Source organism: Astatotilapia calliptera, chromosome 5, assembly GCF_900246225.1.
Source record: "Astatotilapia calliptera chromosome 5, fAstCal1.2, whole genome shotgun sequence".
Classification (NCBI taxonomy): domain Eukaryota; kingdom Metazoa; phylum Chordata; class Actinopteri; order Cichliformes; family Cichlidae; genus Astatotilapia; species Astatotilapia calliptera.
Window position 1 is genome coordinate 9,703,525 of NC_039306.1, and position 21,613 is coordinate 9,725,137.

Below are 21,613 nucleotides of genomic sequence, written 5' to 3' on the forward strand. Positions count from 1 at the left end.
GAAACAGAGAGAGGAGGGAAAAGATTTGATGGTCTCCAACAAAGGAGATTTGCATAAGCCTGGCTCTGGGAGTTGAGCAGCTGTTGTGAATGAGAAAGCAACAGCGTCACGTCACCCGTATTAAGAGCAGCAGGGCCCGGCCTGATTAAAGCAAGGGAATGGGCCCATCAGAGCGGCCCGCCAGCTAATGGGGCGGATATTAGTCCTCCTCCCCAGGAAGGAGATGCCAAGGAGGAGTTATGTTTCTATGTATAAGAGACACCAAGAAGGGCACTCCAGTGGGCTTTCTTCCAGAGCCAGAGATCTGTTAATTGCTGCCAATTAAAACGAGGTTAAATAAGAAATGATCGATTCAGATTTTAGGATGTTGTGGGCGGAGTGGAATTGTTTATCTCATTAGTCCTGGAGGATACGTCTACCATAATTAGGTGCACATGTCTGTAAAAGCTAAACAGTTCTCATTGTTTGTTTGTTTGGCCTGTCACTCAACATGTAGCACCATGTGGAAAGTTTCCACTCTATAATGCCTAGCTGCTAAGAATGTCTCAATAGGAGAAACAGTAGGTTTCTCTCCGCTGCAGTAACTCTATACGATGCTCCATGAGAAAATTGTCAAGAATAGATGTTAAGAAAACACTTGATGGAGTGGACACCAGCATTGAAAATGAGAAAGTGTAAATGGGCATCCCGAGGGAAGAGGCGCTGCCAGCTTGGAATGCAGTCAGCACGGACCTCAAAATGACTGTACAGTATCTTTGCGGGCTTTTTCTCTGCTCCTGTTTAAATAGGGTTGGTAATTTTGCCCTCCACACCATCAAGGACACAATACAACTTCCATCCCAAAATTACACCAATTCTATATAGAACTAAAAATGTCTTTAAAGGTTTGGCTTGAATAACATAATGAATAAAAACACATTTCATCGTCTTTCTTTCCCTTTTTTTTGTCCATGATCCTCATACATCACTGGTCCACCTAGAAGCAATTTTCATTTAATGGCAAACGCTGCAACATTTGTGTATATATTGCAATGCTATTGCAAATCTCTATAGAATTTTTTAATCACTGATTATTAGATATTAAAAAGTGACAATGCACAATACAAGTATTGTGCTAGGTACAGCTGAAAGCTGATTTCCATGTGTATTCTTTGGGTGGGCTCTTTTGGGAAACCACCACTGATGTTGCATTAGTAAAAAAAAAGAAAAAAAAAAGTCTTATCCGAAAAATGGAAAAATACAAAACAAAAGAACGAGAATCGAGAAGATGATGTGCCAATGCTACAATTAAGCTGTGTTTAAGATTAGGAAAATCCTTCTGGAAAAATGATGATTTATATTAGAAATAAGTACGCAATGAGTTTATGTTTGGAAAACATTTGTTTTACATTTAAATTACTGCTTTGTTTGGTTCAGGGGGCTTCGTATTATAATTTCAATAACAAACTTCATGAAACAGGACCAACTCTAAATGAAATGATAAAGTTAGCCTGTTAGTCGGTAAGTCTTGCCTGGCTTCATTTTTGCATCAACTTTATAGTTATTATATTTTTACTTTGCTCCAGTTTGACACCCCCCCCCCCCCCCCTTCCCACAAAAAGTAAAGGCTGTAATGTGACAAAAATTGGAGTCAAAATAGTGACTTGGATCCTCTTTACATTTTCATTTGTTTCTTGAAGTGTTCTTTCCCTTTTTATTGATTAATTTTTCTTCGCACTTTTCAGCATTTAGAATAAATGCACACATTTATGTGTTTTCCAGCTGTCCCCTCAGCGCCGCAAAATGTGATCTCCAGCGTAAATGAAACCTCTGTAATGCTGGAGTGGATGCCCCCTCGAGATTCAGGGGGCCGCGAGGATGTAGTCTTCAACATCATCTGCAAAAGCTGTGGCGGAGGCCGAGGAGGGTGCACCCGATGTGGGGACAACGTTCAGTTTTTACCCCGCCAGTTGGGCCTGACAGAAACTCGGGTCTACATTAGTGACCTGTTGGCCCACACACAGTACACGTTTGAGGTGCAGGCTGTCAACGGGGTGTCAGATCAGAGCCCCTACTCCCCTCAGTATGCCTCAGTCAACATTACCACTAACCAGGCTGGTAAGTGGACCCATCTGTCTTTTTCTGCACATTATACTCCCCATGTGGCTTCTCTTCTCTTCTCTTCTCTTCTCTTCTCTTCTCTTCTCTTCTCTTCTCTTCTCTTCTCTTCTCTTCTCTTCTCTTCTCTTCTCTTCTCTTCTCTTTTCTCTTCTCTCCTCTTCTCACTGTGTTTATTTCTGTACTTCTCCCCTTTGTCACACACTCCTTGTAGAGAACCTCTTCATTGCTCAAACCCCTCTACAAGCACATAATGCAGAGCACATAAAGCTCCACTATGTCTGTTTCTTTCCTGCATGGTGATGTATGCAGATTAAGGGCTGTAAATGGGAAGGAGAGTGCCGTTGATGATGTGACAGACAGAATGTGATGGCCTGCTGGTCTTTACAGTGTGACCTCATCACCATGTATTTCAGACTGAGGAGCTGAGAGCAGGCTTGCTGCTGTCTCCCCACTTCATCTGCGGTTCAGTGATTACAGCTTTATACGCATGCAGCCACTTGGTTGTGGAATTATATTTTTAAAAAAGTAATAAAAGCAAGGCTAGTATCGCAATGTATGAGCTACCTTGTAGACTAAAAAAACCTTCATAAATGAACGAGAAACCAGTATTTTAGTATGTTAATATAAAACATCTTGATAAGTGGGGCAACGTTGTAATCTTTAGGATTTTATAGAAATCAAAATCTTATTTAATCATTCTTGTGCAATGGTTGGCGCTTTCCAAGCTTTCCACTATGCAATTGCAGCCAAATTCAGCCACCGCATCTCTGATTATTTTACCGAGGCAGCTGAATTGATTTGTTCTTTAATTGTGTCTATGAAACGCATCATTTGGCGGGCTAAGCTTCGTTTCCCAAAGCACTGATGAGCGGAGGGATACAGCCTGCACTTAATCTTTGCACTGGCTTTGCATTCCATTGGCAGCAGGCTTAGGTGTCTGTCATCACTCATCATCCATGCCTTTGCACTGCAGGCAGTCTTATAAATGCGCTTCTTACAGCACCATGTTGGTGCCCTTCATTTTTGAATCATAAATTCCTTGTGCCTTTTTAAAAAAAAGAAAAACAACGAGAGAACTGTATGCAAGTTGAATGATGATATCTACAAGAGGGAAATCCTTTATTTAAAGTGACCCGTTGTAACAAACGTATGTGATTTGTTTGTTTAAAAGCTCCATAAAGTGCTCCGTTACAATGCTGAAACTCTGTCACACTAAAACAGAGGCCTTTATTCAAGCACAGACCTCTTTTTATTGTCTGTTTTGATTTGAGTCACTGGTGTGGTGGGTTAATGAGGGCCTGTGAGTGCAGTTAAGCGTTGTAATGAGGCCCCTGCCCCACTCTGTCTCACTGGGCCACAATAAGTCTGCCACCCCAACCCTTGGCTTCTCTGCTTCTCCTGCCGAGGGGTCCTGGCGGAAATTGGGGGGCTCTGTGCCCTCTCCACTGAAGTGTCCGTCACTTTGGATTAGGCAGCGAGAGCTCCCGTCAGATGGAGCTGTGAAAAGAACTCAACTCTTGCTCCCCCCCTGTCCACGTTCCCACCTTCCCCCATCACCTTACTGCTCACTCCAGGGACACAGGATTGGAGTTTTGCCGTGCTACGCTACAGGCTGGGGTCACAGGGACTGGAGGCCATAATTGCGTCTGGTTTGTGAGGCTTGGAGGTTACATAAACATCGTGTCACCCCTAATTAACTCAGGCAGTTTTATGCCTCCCCTTACAATGAAAATGAGAGCGTGAGATGGAGAAAACAAAAGCCAGAGTCTATGAATTTTTGTAGATACATGCATGTAAATCCGACCTGCTTTGGACCATCGGCTAGAGCGTTCTGTGAAAGCGACAAAAAAGAAAATTTGAAGCAAGTGGCGTAAAAGTGTGTCTCATTACTTGTACGGATGGCTGCCTCTTCTGCTATGACTTGTTGGTGTAAAGGGTGGTGGGGTATGGGGGGGGGCATGAGCAAAACTTCTCACTCTCCATACCCAATCAAGCACCCACCACACGCTATTACCTACAGGGCTTATCCTCCCACTCTGTAGGTGGTTGGCGACAGTTCCTCTGTGATAAAGGACATGATTGCCCTGGAAAGTGTGGCGCTTGATTACACAGTGTAATGCCACACAAAAGCAAATTCTGGGCTGAATGCCGTTTGAGCCTGTTTTATAAGCGTATGACTAATTCCCCAAACCTTGTATTGTGTGCAATACGCAGAAGCCTTGAAATGTGCCTCTAAGCCTTTTTTGTAATAATGAGTCACACTTAAGCCATTTACTTTGGCTTCACTGTATTTATATGTTACTTATATGGGACATGAAATATGCACTGGAAATCAGGCAGAGAGTTGCAAAAGAGATGCTTTACAGCAGCGAAAAAGCCATTTCTGGGTAATGCATCTGTAGTTATGCCACAAGACCATCCTCACAAACATTTTGTGGTGCACTATATGTATACATATTCTAAATTAGTTATACTGATAGTTGATACTGGGTGTGGAACAATATTATAAATGAAACCAGAGCACTCAGAGTGCAACTCCCCCTGCAGGACAAGGGCTATACTAAAACTTTTGATATTTCTAGTTTTTATTATTACGATATGACGATGTCAGCCTGTTATGGTGCCATTGTGATGTCATAGGGTGTCATATTGAAAAAATAAAAAGGCTCTCTCCATGCCCTTCCATATGATATATTACTCAATATCGTTTGCTGTGATTTATTTTCAAGCCAGTTCTGACCTTGGGTGTTAACTATGCTTAGCCAACAAAGGTACTTGTGACCACCAAAGCCTGCTAAATTGTTGTAAAGTGTGAAGACAATACGTGGGTAAAATAAAGTTTTTACTGTTTCTTCAAATTTGGTGTCACCTTGACCTAATTTTCACCAAGATTAAATCACCTCGAGCTGTATCTACCATCGCACAAAATTTGAAAATGATATCTTGAAAACTAGGGCTGCTAGAATGTTAACAAATGGACAAACAAACAAGCACAACCGATTACATACTCCCTCCCTTCCTTTCAGGGGGAGAATAAAGAAATTGAGGGTCTAGCTCAGGAGTTAGTGGGTATACAAGTAAAAGTTTCCTTTGGTAAAATACTGTATTGAACTCCAAATATCCCAGGATGCCTCCATTAGTCTGTGTAACAGCAGGGTGTGCATAGAATAAAATAGTGTGTGAATGTGTGGCTTGTACTGCCAACACAAGGCCAAGAAAAAAAGTGAATAGATTTCTTGCTAGCGTATTCAGTGCCTGACTTAGCAACAACTTAGTCGTCTACCTTGTCTTCCAAAAAATATGAAAAACATCTGTATATATCACGTTCACCATTGGCCTGCAATTTCATTTATTAACTGCAGTTTCTTTCAAGTCACTACTCTGTGCAAATATTTTATGGGCAAAGAGTTAGACAGGAAAGGGAAGTCATGTTTATTATTTTTTAAATAAGTAAAATAATCATTTCATTACATTTCATTAGTTAATCTAACCTAGGAAGGAAAAAAAGAGGCAAACAGACGTAAACTAGACAAATGCCCCAAAATAGTTCAGCTCTTTTAAAGAGATTGCTCTTCTGTGCAGTGAACATGATGCGGTGAGGATAGATTTTATATTTGTCCATCTTATGTTTGGTAAGAAGATTTACAACAAGTGTGTCATTACCTCCTCTAAGCAGTGAATTACTGAACACGTGCATTGTGAAAAAAAGAGGTTATATCCAGCAAATCCAGTTTTTGTCAGTATACTCATGACTGTGCATGACTGTCCAGAGAGAATTTCTCACTCTGCACCAACTTGCAGTTTTGTTTTACATCTCACTGTATTCTTGGGGAGCTTTTCATTTGTCTGACTCAATCTTTAACTTAGTAGATTTCAGTCAAATGAAAGTAGCAGTAAGGTGAAGCAAAAAGATGTAGCAATAAGGCAAATTACATTGTTTTGTAGTAGCCACACAGACAAATAGCAGCGTTATCAGTATATTTTAGATGTTTTCATTTCCTAGGTTTTGTGATTTTTGCCTCATTTTTTAAATAAACCACCATTGCCAAGCCAGAGTGACCAGGCGGCCCTTTAAATTGGTTCTGCTTGAGACTGGTTGAAGTTGGGATTATGTCAGTAGGGATTTTATGAGAAATCCATCCAGTTATTGTATGCAGACAAGACATGAATAAATAATGGCTAAGAACAGAACTGACATTTATGTTATAGCTTACTCTAGATATGCTGTATCATTAATTTCAGTGCATAGAATAGAGATCATCTCTTACCTCAGTGAGTACTTATCGGTATTCTGCAGACAGATGAATGAGATCTCCATATCCTCAGTGTGTTTGCCATATTGCATTCTGGTTGAGTATATTAGATTTCAGAGGACATATTTGTTTAGGCGTTTCATTAACTCAAGGTGAGCTGCTGCTAATGCTATTGAAAAGCAGAGGAACTGAATTGGTTTCTTATCAGGTGAACTGGCTGATTGTGCGAGGGAACCCGGGTGGGGTGGCGGTGGGGGCAGCGTGTAATCGGGTGCAGCCTTTTCATATGGTCTAGAGAAGATTTATGACTTAATTATGGTCCAAATTGCCCAGGTCCACTGTAACCAGGCTACCAAGTCCTTTGCTGCTCCATTGCGCCATGGTGTGAAAAGCACTGGTACAGAGCCAGCTGGGACCGCCAGAATGTGTCAGTACACCAAAAAGCCAATGTGGCTACTACGTTGTTAACTTGAGGGCACTGAAACCCGTTACAAAAGATATATTATTTTTGGGCCACGGCCACTGATTGACTGCCTTTGTTTAGTACAGTGGCATTTTTATCGATCAGACTTGAAACGTAACATTTTAAAAAAGTGTTTCTGTTTGAAAAGCCTTATGTGTGCTTCATTCACTATATAGTATCTTAAAAAGTTATAATACATCCTCATGCATATGCAGTTCACATCACTAACAGACCAAGATAAGAAAAAAAATCAAACAAACTTGAGATAAAATATTTAGAAATTTTCTCAGTGGAGCAGCAGCTCAGTATCAGCAAAATGCCAGAGATGCAAGCTGAAAAATAGAAAATAAACTGAGAGTCAGACAGGGACCACCGGTATACATGCCACGCAGTGTGACAGTGACAGAAGGTGTTGAGAAGGGCACATATGGTGGGTGCCAGTGTAGGTCAGCCAGGCAGACAGACAGGAGGCCTCAGCATGCACCTGGACCTCAGTACTGACAGAGCCTTGAGAGAAGGCTGTTCTGGTAGTAAGCCAGCAACCCATACATAAACCACATTCATGTGCTTGTTGATACTGAGCCAAAAGGAGGAACTTGGGGTTCAGTGTATTGCCCAAGGACACTTCAGCATGTTGAGAAGCCACGGATCGAACTGCCAACCCTGCGATTATTGGAAACCCACTCTACCTGAGCCACAGCTACAGGCTTTAAATAAGCAATAAGAATTTAATTATGACTCCCCAGAAGAGAATTAGCACATGGATTCTCTAAATTAGTTAACTAATTGATTTTATTCATAAATCTTTCAGTAGTCATTTGAATTTTTTTTTTTCAGGGTAGATTTTATGGATCTTTTCCCTCTCATTTCCATTTATACAGGAAAGCAGAACAGAAAAAAACACCTCAGCTGTATATGCATCTTGGTGAAAAGGCCATGATCTTTTGGTCTGTGGGCTGTCAAACTGAGCGTAACGTGAATACATTATTCATTAACATTGAGTGTATTAGCTATACACTGAGGTGCATAAATGACTGAGCGTGCAATCATTTATTTACTTTTTACATTCAAGAGCATGAAGCTCTGATAATTAAAAAAGATAATAAATAAAGGTCATGAAGCAAAAAGGGGTGACAACGTAATCAGCTCGCTGTTTTCTAAGTGATTTTCTATAAACTTTATGGAGTTAACTTCGTCAATTAAGCAAATGGATTTATGATAAACTCGGTGCCACTCCCCGCTTTTGTCTCTTTTGACTTTCTCCCTGATCCCCTCTTTTTGTGTCCCCGCTCAACCTTTCTGTTTACAAAACACACTCAAATTCCTGCAGTCATGTACACCAAGTATTCCTTTGAAGGCGGCTGGAAAACAAAGTTGTCACTGTCTGAGCAACTGTCTTCTTCCCGTCTGGAATTTCTGGTGTGATCGTGACACGCCACCTTCCCCCCGCTCCTGCTCGCACGTCATGAATACCTCTCATTTTTTAATGTAGCCTTGATTCGCTCGCACGGATCATACTGAACACACAAGCTGCAGACTCTCATCCACTTGAACGTATTAACTGTAAATTGGGGTCAGGAACTTTATAATGTGAGATGATCTTTTGGAAACTGTGCTATTGTGCGCCACTCATTATAACAACTTCATACTATGCAGATAAGAATGACTTCAATGTAAAGACAGAAGTCATTGCTGCTCATTGACACAGAAATGAAGCAGGTGTAGTAAATGCAATTTACACATCTTCTTTATTTTAGATAATCATTACTTCTGAGCTACTGAGTGGGAGTGACAGGAACTGACAGAACTTGTGTAAATCCTCGTACATATTCAGATTTGTTAAATGAGAGTGATAGTAAATCAGGACACTGCTTAAATCGCTGTCAAATAAATTATCTTTAAACAGATCTCCATTTGAAGGATGTCACACCATACTGGATTTCATATCTTCACGTTGTTACACTATCCACTCTTTTAAACACATTTTTATCCCAGTGCATTACGTTTTTGCTCTTCTCTTAGATGTTACTTGGGTTTCAGATATGCACACAAGGTGTCCCACGGTGTAGATAATTCAGTACACTGAAAGCAGAAAGATATTAAATAAAGTTTGTATTTGGAGATCAGATAGGTGCTGGTGGATTAAGTCCTAAACATGTCAGGAGACTGCACAATACACACTATTTCATATTTACTTGCATTTTTACTTGCTGGCTAGGTTTAGGCACCAAAAACTCACAGTTAGGTTTAAGTTCAAATATGCCTCTCATTAACCATGCCCTGCTTTAAATGTGATGCCAGGGGATCAGATTTAAATCACTCTTTCCACAGCCTGGTTCATCAAGTCCCTGATGCCAAAACACACCTTGTGCGTATCTCTGATGCCAGCATTTTTAACTACAGCAGTGTATGGTGCCCAGGGAATGAGAACAGCCTGGTCATTCCAACCCTGTAAAACACTGACATGCTTCTGGAGTTTTTCTCCTTGTAGATGGCAGTTTAGAACTTGTTTAAATACATTTAAATTAGAGTGCTGATTAAATGGAGTTCCTTCAGTTCCTCTCAGAGCTGTGTGTGTCAAGAACTTAATTCCACACCTGTGGAATTATATTTGTCAAAAGTGGTGTGCGAGGAAAAACAAAATCAAGAACAAATCATTTCATTTCACAAGTGTGGATATTCATTATCACAAACAGTTAAATTACTTTGTAATTTCCTGTACATAAATTCAGCAACTCGTATGGACTGAATTCAGAGAGAACTCATCATTCACATGAGTGCGCCTGCTTGGCAAACTCTGCAGCGGATTCACACTCTCGCAGGCAGCTCTGATCACGAAGCTGAATTCTACTCACGCAGATCAATCTGACTTTTGAGAGTCGGGAGGGTGGAGCACTGAGGAAGAAGGAAACTAATGTGATTCGTCACTTTCGAAGCAGTGACACCATAACCTCTGTGCCTGGTGCGATCAATTTACCATTTGAAAGTGAGATTCACTGGGTAGCAACATGGGCACTGTTTCATATTGTACTTCTTCACAACCTACAAAATAAAGTTGGTGAATTAAGTCTAAGGATCTTGGAAAGAAAAGCATCTGGACTTCTTTACGGACTTCTGGACTTCTTTCCAAGCTCCTTGACTGAGAACATTCACAGACATTTTGGTAGGAATTAACTATCAGCTGTTTTTTTTTTTTTTTTTTGTGTGTGTGTGTGTGTAGCCAAGGAAGTGCTGACAATTATGACCAGATCACTTTAATACTGAAGAAATCTTTAAAAGAGACTGAAACCACTGCACTCCTATAGTCTGTCATGACAAGAGTGCACAAATATAGCATAACGCAGTTATTATGGCTTAACATGTTAACCTAAACCTGATAGACCTGTTTAATGAGACTCTGGATATCCACAAGATATCCGGAGCCAACTTTTTATTGTAATATCTGTACAAATTTTCCTAAATTTTGGCCTCTGACACGTCCTCCATATAATAATAATAATAATTATAATAATAATAATAATAATAATAATGATGATGATAATAGTAATAGTAATAATTATGATAATAATGATAAATAAAATAAGACACTGAAACTAATAAAAACAAAACTAAAACTAAACTTTTCCAAACAATACAAACTAAACCGAAACAGGAAAATCTAACTAACTGAAACTAAACTGAGTTAAAAACAAAAAGGCAGTATGAAATAAAAGTATGATAACTCTGTTCTACGTGTACGGGTTGTTGAATTTACAAGCGAGGAATTGAATTCTGAGAGAGGCAATGAATACCTGCGTCTATGAAATGAAGTTATTTTCTCGCGCTCATGTTTTATCTCGCGTGCTGCTTTTGACACAAATGTAATTCCACGCATATCCCTGTGCCAGACAGCTCAGACTTTGTTTGTAATGCCCAAGTCTGCCCACAGAAGCAAACAACACACATATTGTATTCTTTAGTCCATCTGAAGTGTTTAACAGTTGAAATGGGTGGGTGAGAATGTACAAAGTTTGTTGTATTAAAAGAAAACTTTTAAGAATTTTAAGAATCCGTGTGATTTGGCAGCAGCTTTGACAGTTTCTCTTGTGTTTATATACAACACATGAAACCGTCTGGTATAAGATTGCCCTTGGTTTATTTTCGCAGTCTATCAACTTTTGTAGTGACAGTCATTCACTACCATGCATGTCCTTGTTAGATCCACCAACATGCAGTCACTAAAGAGATGTACTGGTTTTGATTATAAAATGTATAAATATCCCTCCCTCCCTCTGTCCACATATACTAACCTGGCTTGCATTTCTTCTGCCTGCAGATTTTATATATTGGATTAGAATTAAACGCTAACCTCTGCAAGCATCTGAAAACTGGTCAAACCTCTGAATCGCCTATTTTAGAATTAGCTTATAGATGTGTGAGTGCGTTAAAGTCCGCAAATCTTTTCCAGTGCAGATGGTTTAAAGCTTGATGAACTGAAATCTCACTTTTGTAGCTTAACTGCGCTGGAAAATCTTTATAGATATAGAAGCCGCAATCCTTTTCAGCTGGGGAAACAGGGCAGGCTGCCAGCATGCTAAAAGTACATGCAAATATGGGCTTCTCTCTTTAAGACATCTCAACGTGCTGCTAATAAATGGACGGCAGTCGAGAGACTGGAGCAGTGGCAGCCTGTTTAGGAGAGAGCCTGGTAGAAGACCAGCTGCTTTGAGCCCTTTGGGAGAGATTGCTCTGCAGGGAAACTGATTTTTTACAATGAAAGGAAAAAGGGATTTACAAGCCCTGACCTGTTCTTGCTACCTCCCCCATCTTCCCCAAATCATAGCATGGTTCTCTGCAGCAGAACATCTAATCAAATCAGAGCCACATGGTTGCAGACACAGAGTGATGCAAGAAAGATGCAGATAAAAAGCCTCAAACATATACTTTCTCAGAAACATGATTCATGTGCCAGCGAATGTTTTTCACCTTTTGGCTGTGCTGCGTTGACTGATATAGAACAGAGTGAAAAGTATTAAACCATCAGGTGGTGTCATCTGTTAGCTGCAGGAAGTAAAATCATTATTTTGATTACTGTGATTTTTTTTCCCACCACTGCTCAGCCAAACATAACGCTATGTAACTCAGTCTAAAGGAGCTTTTTCAGTTCTTATAACCCTGAAGGAGGCCCCTGTCTGCGCTGAAATCGACCATCAAATATCTTAAAAGCCCCTTTTCTGTATTTCTTTAGTTCTAATTCAGGTTAGCTGCTCTCCAGCGCAAGTAATGTAAGAATGTTTTTCCAGCACAGATAATGGGCACTTTAATAAATTTCATGTAATTATCAGCTGTGTAAGAAGGAGACTGCTTTTTAAAATAGAGCAGAACATAAAGAGATGGCCTGACAGTGAAGTTCAGACTTTATTAAGCTTATACCCTTTCCCCTAACACTTGCTAACTTGGGCCTTCACACACAGCAAAGGGATATAGACAGAAAGTTAAGATGCTGAAACAAGATTACAAAAAAGTAAAAGAAAAAAACTAAGCTGCATCTACACAGTTGCTTTTTCCTCTTGCCTCAGGTAACATAATGGCCTTATAATGGGTGAGTAGTTTCTTGGGCTGGTCATAGTAGCTGGGCTTATCAACTTTTCTAGTTGAACCCCTGCCTTTCCATTTTCATCATGAAACACATGACATGTGTAGAGCACAGCTCAAATCGCAACATCTATCTTGTTGGTTTTCCAGCTGTTCTATGCTGTGCTATTAAGTCAGGTTAGCATTCCTACTGCGAGAAGGAAAAAAAGCCCTTGAAGGTATGTAGCTACTGAGGGAGCTCTCCAGTGGGCATGTACTCTCTTTTTCACCAAAGCAGTACTAGGTCCTAATCTCACACCGGTTCCATGGGAAAGCCACACTTATCTATGTGTGTTAGCAGAAGCATGCCCCATTAAATTGCCTTGGATTTAAATGAGTGAAAATATCCCCCTAAACCCTGTCTATAATTGATTAGGGAAGTCGCTGTTATGTTCTAACATAACAGCGAAAGATCTATTAGTGATGTTAAGCAAAACAGAGCCTTTGTATTCTCTGCTTGTGAGCAAAGGCCAGAGTGTCATGCTAGAATAGACTCCAAAAGCACTGTCTTCCATATCAGATCCCAGGCTGGGTTAATAATGTGGGGTCTGAAACCTAATTCTCCTATAACAGCTGGGGCCTCCCATCTTCTCACAATTAAGCAATGCGATTGCACTCCTCCCCAGGCCCCAGCGTATTCATTATTTGATTTGATTATTAGTCTGATTATCTCTGAGCTATTTATAAGTTTAGTTATACTGGAGTTCAGGAAGTTAAATGCAGTCACACAAAATAAATAATAATCATACGAGGGCACAGAAACAGAAGAAGCATGCTTGTGACAAAGATATTGTATCGGCTGTGATTATCACTAACAGTCCTTGTCCTGGTGCCCTCACTATTCTGTAACGTATGGGAAAATAATAAAATACTCCAGTTAGGTCCCAGCATTTATCTTTTAGGTTCAGCAATCTAATCAAATTATATGAATGTGCAATCTCTGTCTTTGCCATTATAGCTGCTTCATTAGTTTTAAGAACATGAACAGAGGATTCATTGAGAAAACGAAAGCATCCATTGCAAGCGCAGCTCACTCACTATGAAGACATTGATCTTACTTGACAGAAAATTGGCTTACTTCGTTTAAATGGTAGGGAAGATTTTCACATCTTTGTTTTTAATTCCTAATTATCTTTAATGGAGCAGGATCCACATGATTTAAAAATAATTACTGTAACAACAAAGAAAATTGTTTGAAACAGCTACAATATGTATTTAGTGGCATAACTCAGTGACTAATGTTGACACAATGGAAACCAAGTATTTATTCAACCCTTCAAATTATAGATGGACTTGTGGAAAAGAATTCTCGGTACACTTTAAGATTTGGAATATAATGGAGACTTGTAGATTTGGAGTACATCAATGGGATGTCTGAAAATGGTTTTCATATGTGAATCAGTGCTGTAGCTCTTAATGCAATGAAAGGCTGACTTGGCATACTTCTACATTCTGCAGTCAATTGGTGGAACGTCAGCTTAGCTTGAAATGTGTGTACTGAACTGACTTGAAAAGTTCAGCACAGCTGGATTTATATTCATAAATGCATTCTTATTTTCCCTGCAAGCGTGATGTTTCAACACTTGGTATTCTTACTTAGTATTCACCTCAGTCATGTCATCATTTAATCTTAATCTGTTTGTTTTTAGTTGCACCGCCCCTTATCGGTTTCTTGAGCCCAGACATGGCGACTGCCACTCTGTCTGGAAGTTGTCCTTTAACAGAAGAAAACCACAGTGTTCCCCTCCAACAGCTTTCGATGTTGGCATGTGTCCATCCTCTGAACATGAATACATGAGCTGCCTTTGTTTCTGTGGCCCTGTATCAGGTTACTAAGCAAGGCTGCACTGTGTGTTTAATAGAAATGTTATGCAGGAAAGGCCATGTGGCAGTCTTGAATATATGCTATGTACATCCGTAATGTGATACTCGTGAGTCCTCCTTAGAGTCACAGTTTGCCTTATTAGGCCGTCGTCTTGTGACTGCAACCAAACTAGCAAAAGAACTTGGAGATGGAAGAGATTCCTATGACTGGTGTCCTGGCTGGATACTGTATACATTACTGTACCTCTGGCTCAAGGATAGGGGCATGATGTACTTGCAGAGTCACAGGCCGTCATGGTTTAAGTGCTTTGCTGAGATGAAATACAGAACCTCAATTTATTATCTTCTGGCAGTAATACATGAGAACATACTCATTGCCTTTAATATCACTGTTTATATGAGACATCATAATTTGTTGCATCAGAAGGATGCTTCTGTTTTGGTCAGAGGGCATTAACAGCTTGGCTGATTGGTTAATTATAATGAGTAAGATTAAAAATGGGACTTTTTAGTCATTGGCTCATTCAGTCAATATGTTTACTTATATATGATATTTTATCCCCTGCCTTAGGACAGTAGTTAGAAAGATGTGCCTTCCTGTTACTCACTTGTAAGTGTTTCACAACAAGAATGAAAGTTTTATTGAATATGAAAAAGCCACACACACACACACACACACACACACACACACACACAGCCTTAGAGTCTTAGATTATAGAGGCGTGGCAGTTGTAGTTTTCCAGTCAGTGGATTTTCCATAGAGAACGCGTGCCGGTGGAGAGACTTTTGACTTTATTGCTGGGACTCTGGGGAGCCACTTTGTTGCTGGTTGAGGGCTGTGTGTGTGAGCAGCACGGGTCTGTAGGGGATGAGCATGGGGCTTGGTGTCCATAAATCTTGCCCAGCACCCCTCCTTCTCTGACACCCTAACCCACCCTACCCTTTCACACACACTCAGAGGAGCAGACATTAAGGCCTCGAGGCCTTGCCAGACTTCCCATACATTCCCTTTAGCTTCTCTTAGCTTAACACTGACCTGCAGCACCCTGAACTAATCATAATGGATGTTAGATGACTAGAGGTGTTCACGCCCCCCCCCCGACCTGACAGAATTTTAGGTCACTGAGCTGTGTAAGACCAGAGTAGACCACCCATGATGTAAGACGTTTAAATTACTTTGTGACTCAGTTTGCTCGAAAACACATGTATGATTAAAATCAGGCAATGGGGTAAAAAATAATTTCACTTGTTTTGCTACATAAAAGAAAAAAGAACTTCACTAATGTCACAACCTTGAAAAATATTTTCTCTCTATGCCCAATAAGTTTTAAACTCACAAAAACAAAACAAATGTTTCAAAAAAATTCAAAAAACAAGCTTTGTTTTTTAAAGAATGTCTTTATGACACAGAGAATACTATTCAAGATAGACCTGACAAATGTGTGATCAAATATTAAAACTCCTAACTATATACTATTACCAGAGGGATTTACCTTTTAGGCCATTTACTTGTTGTTGTTAGGCAAACAGATCAAAAGTTTTGAATATTTAACTAGAAAATGGATACTTAACGTTCCAGCCAAACAATTGTGCAGCATTCTTTAAAATCAGCTTGACTTAATCTTATTACTAAGCCAGTCCATCACAGTCAACAGTCAGCCTTATTTATTTTTTATAAATGGTGGAATTGCAAAAAATGTTGGCAGAGAAAACACCATTTTTAAAAAAAATTCTTAATAAAACAGGAATGCGGGAGGACAAAAACAGCTTGGTAAGAATTTTGTGTAGACTCTTTGTGGCTCGTGTTATTTGCTCAATTTGTTTAGTTTATTTGGCTTCAAAATGTGCTTTCTTCATGTAATATATGATGGTCTGGTGATTTTAAAATGATTTATTTGTAGAAGGTAGTCTGTTATCAACAGTAAAACAAGCGGGAATTAATCCCATGAAAGTCACGGTTGATACTGGGAAGTCCCGTGACGCTGTTTATGTGATTTAGCTAGTGTTGTCACTTGCCAACTTGAAATGCTTCCTAGCCATGAAACTCTCCAACAGGAGACTCCACTTTATTACATTAGATTTTATAGCCTTACACCTTTGCAGAACCCAGTGTTTGGCTGTGACTTTAAAGATCCTGTAAAACTCTCCTGAGCATGACTGTGAAGTTGGTGGTGATTGATTTGCTTTTTACTTAATATGCTGTTGTTGTTATCTCTTTACAGCTCCATCGACTGTATCTATAATGCACCAGGTGAGCCGTACTGTTGACAGCATCACCCTCTCCTGGTCCCAGCCCGACCAGCCTAATGGAGTCATCCTAGACTATGAACTGCGGTATTATGAGAAGGTACAGCTCATGCACATTCATTTGAACACACACTCTTTACTCGTACTCATAAAAATGAATTCAATTTCTTTTTTTCCCATTTTAGAATAAATAAATACAGTCACAGGATGCTTGGTTTGATATAAAAAATTCTAATCAGCCAAACACATGGCAGCAACACAGAACATTTAGGCGGAAGTTTAAACCAAACATCAGAATAGGGAAGAAAGTGAATTTAAGTGGCTCTGGATGTGGTGTGGTTGTTGATGCCAGACGGGCTGGTCTGAATTTTTCAGAAACTGCTGATGTACTGGAACTTTCCCACATAACCATCTCTAGGGTTTACAGAGAATGGTCAGAAAAAGAAAGTATCCAGCTCGCTGCAGTTCTCTGGGTTATACTGATGACCGAAGAGAATATCCAAACCTCTTTAAGCTATTGGGAAGGCAGTATCATCTCATTACAGCCAAGGTATGCAGAAGAGCATCTCTGAACGCAAATGTTGAACCTTGAACCATGGGCTATAGCAGAGGAAGACCACACAGGGTGGCACTCCTGTCAGCTAAGAACAGAAAACTGAGGCTACAATTTGCACAAACTCACCAAAACAGGACAATAAAAGATCTGAGAAATGTTGCCTGGTTTGATCAGTCTGAATTTCTGCCAGAATTTGGCATAAATAACATGAAAGCATGGGCCCATCCTGCCTGACATCAAAGGTTTAGGCTGCTGGTGGAGGTGTAATAATATGGGCACATTTCTGTTGCACACTTTAGAACTAACTGAGCGTAGTGTAAATGGCACAGCATGAGTCCAACTAGGTACTAGTAAGGTATATCTAATGGAGTGGCCAGTTAGTGTCATTTGTTAAGCTTTTTTTTGTTTGTTTGTTAATTTAAATTCAGAATGTCTGCCCACAGTAGATCATATAAAGCTTGTAGAAAGAGCTTGTCAAACCCTCTTTCATTTATAGAGAATGAGCAGACGTCACTGGGAAAGGAAGCCATGCTCAGGCCTGCAGTAACAGCCACTGGGGACTGATGCAGACTTGTGGTTAAAACAATGGTACACTGACTGCTGTAAAAATAGTTTTTAAGGGGCAGGCTCCACCAAATAGGCATACTTTCTCACAACAACGCTTGAAGTGAGAAACGTGCATTGATTTGAGCAGAACGTTCACTTAAATACATATAGCCATTCACAGACATAGCACACACACGTATTTGCACACACATAAGCAGCATTTGTCAAGCTTTTGTCTACATGCTGAGCCATTCCACTTTTGAGTATAATTCCTTTTTCTGACACTGCTGGAGAGAGCTGTCAAAACAATCATCTTGACCCCTGCTGTGACTCAGAAGTGTGCGCTGAGCACTGCATTGAAGGGAGCAGTTAAAAGAGTCTCTGCTCTCAAACCTGTCAGCTTTCGGGAGAGGAAGAGCGTGGTGGTGAAATACAACTCTGATCATCACAACGTATGGCTCAAAGAAGCCGACTGACCTAGAACTGCCACCAACTCTACCTTCTTAACTGCGGCTGTTGGAGCACTTTCAGTCATGCTTCTTCATTAAGCACTGCATTATTTTTGTGGTAGCAAATGATTGATATTAGTTCTCTTGAGGTTACCTTGAATTTAAAAGAAATGTAGAGAAGTCAGGAAATTTATCAGTGTGTTTTTTTCCTCTGCACTGTTCCAGCTCCAAACATAGCAGGTACAATGTGATTAATATACACACAGTTTAAAACAACACAGCGTGATGAATGAAGATAAGAAAAATATACATATCTATATATATATTAAATTCCTTATAAGTGCTAGATGCTGCGCTTGTCGATACTATTGAATTATTTGTCTCTTCTGGGTTCTACTTTAAGAAGTAGTTCATAATTCTTATAAGACTGTTATTACTAATGTTCCCAAATTTAACATTTTGTTTTCTTTAACATGCTTTTTTCTTGCAGGACCAATCAGAATATAACTCTACCACTATCAGAAGCCAGACCAACACTGCAGTCATCCGCAGCCTCAAGCCAGGAAGCATCTACGTGTTCCAGGTCCGGGCCCGCACCGTAGCTGGGTTTGGACGTTACAGTGGCAAACTGTACTTCCAGACCATGACTGAGGGTGAGAATTCAGCCAATGTTCACCAGAGCACGCAGGGCTGTTATCACCTTTCATGCGTGGCCTGCCGACACACCATGTTGTATAGTATGAATTCAGACAGCTGCTGGAATGCGAAGGAAGCATGTTGTGGTGTAAACAATCCCAATACCCGAAACCATATAAGACAGGCCTTGAAGTCATATTCTTATTTCCATTGTCCTTTTTTCAGCAAGAGCAATCTTAAATATTTTATTCGTATAATAATTACTATCCTCCTTTTCAGCGCTGCAGATTTCTTTCCTTTGTGTTGTTAAACAGATTTCTTTATGAAAAGAAAAAATGTAGCTTTTTTGTTTTTAAGCTTTCAAGTCAAACACAAGGTACTGCGATACCTTATCTTTGTACTGCAATATAACTAAAGACGAAGAACATTTAGAAGACATCAGTAGAATTGTTTAATTTTAGAACCAAGCCTGGGTTTTCCCCCTCTGAACATCATATTTCCTGTGCCTGCGGTGCCGTCTTCAGCCTTTAATACAAATATCCTTGATGCCGTGCTAATGCTACAGGTATCAAACTGTCTCGTACCTGTAAATATTGTGTAAACATAGACTCTAACGTGTGTGTGTGTGTGTGTGTGTGTGTGTGTGTGTGTGTGTGTGTGTGTGTGTGTGTGTGTGTGTGTTTGAAAGAAGACGAAAGGAAAGATGACTAGCAAATGAAAAGTTAAACAGAAAAAACAGAAACTACTGTGCTTGTAACTATATTTTTGAAACTGGGGTTTCAAAAGAAAAGCACAGATGCTTTAATTAATTATTAAACTGTATTCACATCAAAGTTTAAAAAACAAATACAATTGTACAGAGAAATTATTACATCAGCGAATTCTCAGCAGAGTTCCAGCAACCTACATCAGCACACTATCAATCACTTGCACTAACTTTATTCTTGATGAATGATTGAAGACTCCAAAGAGTTTATTATATGTTATTAATGATTTAGGCAACACTTCTAGCCCCACACAACTTTGTAAATAATAAAAATAAATAATACAAACATGACGTAGTTGTAAATAACATCTTGGTGGTGAATATTGTTCATTAATAAATGTGGTTTTTTTCTACTACCACCTACATTACATCGTATTATGAACTATTAACTATTACTAAAAAGCAGTGGGAAACTCACACACCCATTTGTCTGGAAGATTGCAAAGTTGTTTATCATTCGTGGTACTCAAGAAAAGAATCTGGCGCCGTGGCTGTGTGCACATTCAGTAGCTGGTTTCCCATTTTTGGCTGCCTGATCAGTCTGGGTCTCACCCAAACATGCTCTCTCTCACTTCACACACTTTCTGCCAGATGATTTGTCCATATCTGTGGCATCTGAACACATTCACTGTGCTTTGGAAAATGGTGCATGCAACCAGTCAAGATGCCAAAATGCTCATCGGTTCACCGAGCCGTATGTTTGTCTGTCACCCATTGCTCCCTCCATATGCAGTGGCTCAGACGCTTGCCCATATGTTTCAGCTTGTGACTCTGCGTGCGTGGGTGTGTGTATTTTTACATGACACATGTTTATCTGTGTTTATCTATATATCTTTTTTCTTTCTACAGCGGAATACAACACCAGCATTCAGGAGAAGCTGCCTCTCATCATTGGCTCAGCAGCTGCTGGGTTGGTGTTCCTCATCGCGGTGGTTGTCATCATCATCGTCTGTAATCGGTGAGTCAGTTCTGACACAGAGTTTATTAAACTGCTCGCTGATATAATGTCTGAACAGGCCTGCAACATGAGCACTTTTTATTTGTTGAGTTTTTATTAGTAAGCTTATTCGGGGTCATGGCTTCATAAATGTGATTTTGCAGCGATGAAAACAATTTGATTAACATATATTAATTCTTAATAAGTTTCAGTCTCGCAGCAGCAAAAATAATAAAATGTGCTTTAATAATAAAAGTCTGGATCTCTGAAATTAGAGCTCTTTGGATGCTCACACTCAGACGGTGCCAGAGGTTTATAATGCAAGATTAAGAATTCAGTTCTCATTATGGCCGCTTAAATTAAAAGTGTAGCCATCCACCTGTACAGCATTTTAATTCACAGAAGAATGGACAAGATTAATTTTTCAGTGTTCTATAGGAGATCTAACCCTTTTTTTTTTTCTTTTTTTACTATGTAGGCAGGCTATTTTGCTTAGACATGTCACTGTCATAGATCGTGATGACATACTGTAGATCAGGGGTGTCAAACTCAAATACACAGTGGGCCAAAATTCAAAACTGGAACAAAGTTGCGGGCTAATGTTAATATTTATTGAAATATATTTATTCCTCCACATATAGGAATGAATCTTTTCTTATGGACTAAAACACGTTTTGCTGAAAAACTGAATATGGAACAAGCAAAGCTTAATACTAAACAATATATATATTAGCTGTATAATACCAGTAGGCCAGCTCTAATAGTAATTTGGTATGGCTTCGCGGGCCACATGTAATTAGGCTGTGGGCCAAATTTGGCCCGCGGGCCAGAGTTTGACACCTATGCTGTAGATCATACAGTGCAAAAAAAAGGTAAAAAGAATCTGATCTGAGTTGCCATATATTAAGTTAAGTCTGTAATACTAAAAACTAGCTCAGTGGCTAAAACTATGATACAGAAACAGAATTTAAAAAATTGCTTTTTCATCTAACCGAAGTATAATCTTGTTAGGGTTTTGTTTGTTTTGTTTTGAGCCAGAACTTAGGGTGGCGCTCTGAGATATCTGGTTATGGTGGTGCGCTTAGTTACAAGTTGGATTCATAAGCAGAAACGATGAAGTGCATACCTACAGTGCTGAGTAACAGATACTCGAGTCTTAGTAACAAAAAACTTGAGCACAAATTTCTTCGTTTTCTGTAGCTGAATTTGGGGATTTTAGCAGT

General features: G+C 39.7%; 1 protein-coding gene across 3 annotated transcripts in view; it reads left to right on the forward strand.

The window, feature by feature from the left end:
* Positions 1 to 21,613, forward strand: part of ephb2b (eph receptor B2b) — a 121,522-nt gene that overhangs the window by 88,831 nt on the left and 11,078 nt on the right. For all 3 annotated transcript variants that reach the window (XM_026167135.1, XM_026167138.1, XM_026167137.1), the window contains exons 5-8: positions 1,762 to 2,097; positions 16,476 to 16,600; positions 18,542 to 18,704; positions 20,303 to 20,411. In XM_026167135.1, the coding sequence (XP_026022920.1) occupies positions 1,762 to 2,097; positions 16,476 to 16,600; positions 18,542 to 18,704; positions 20,303 to 20,411 (733 nt within the window). The remainder of the gene's footprint in view (positions 1 to 1,761; positions 2,098 to 16,475; positions 16,601 to 18,541; positions 18,705 to 20,302; positions 20,412 to 21,613) is intronic.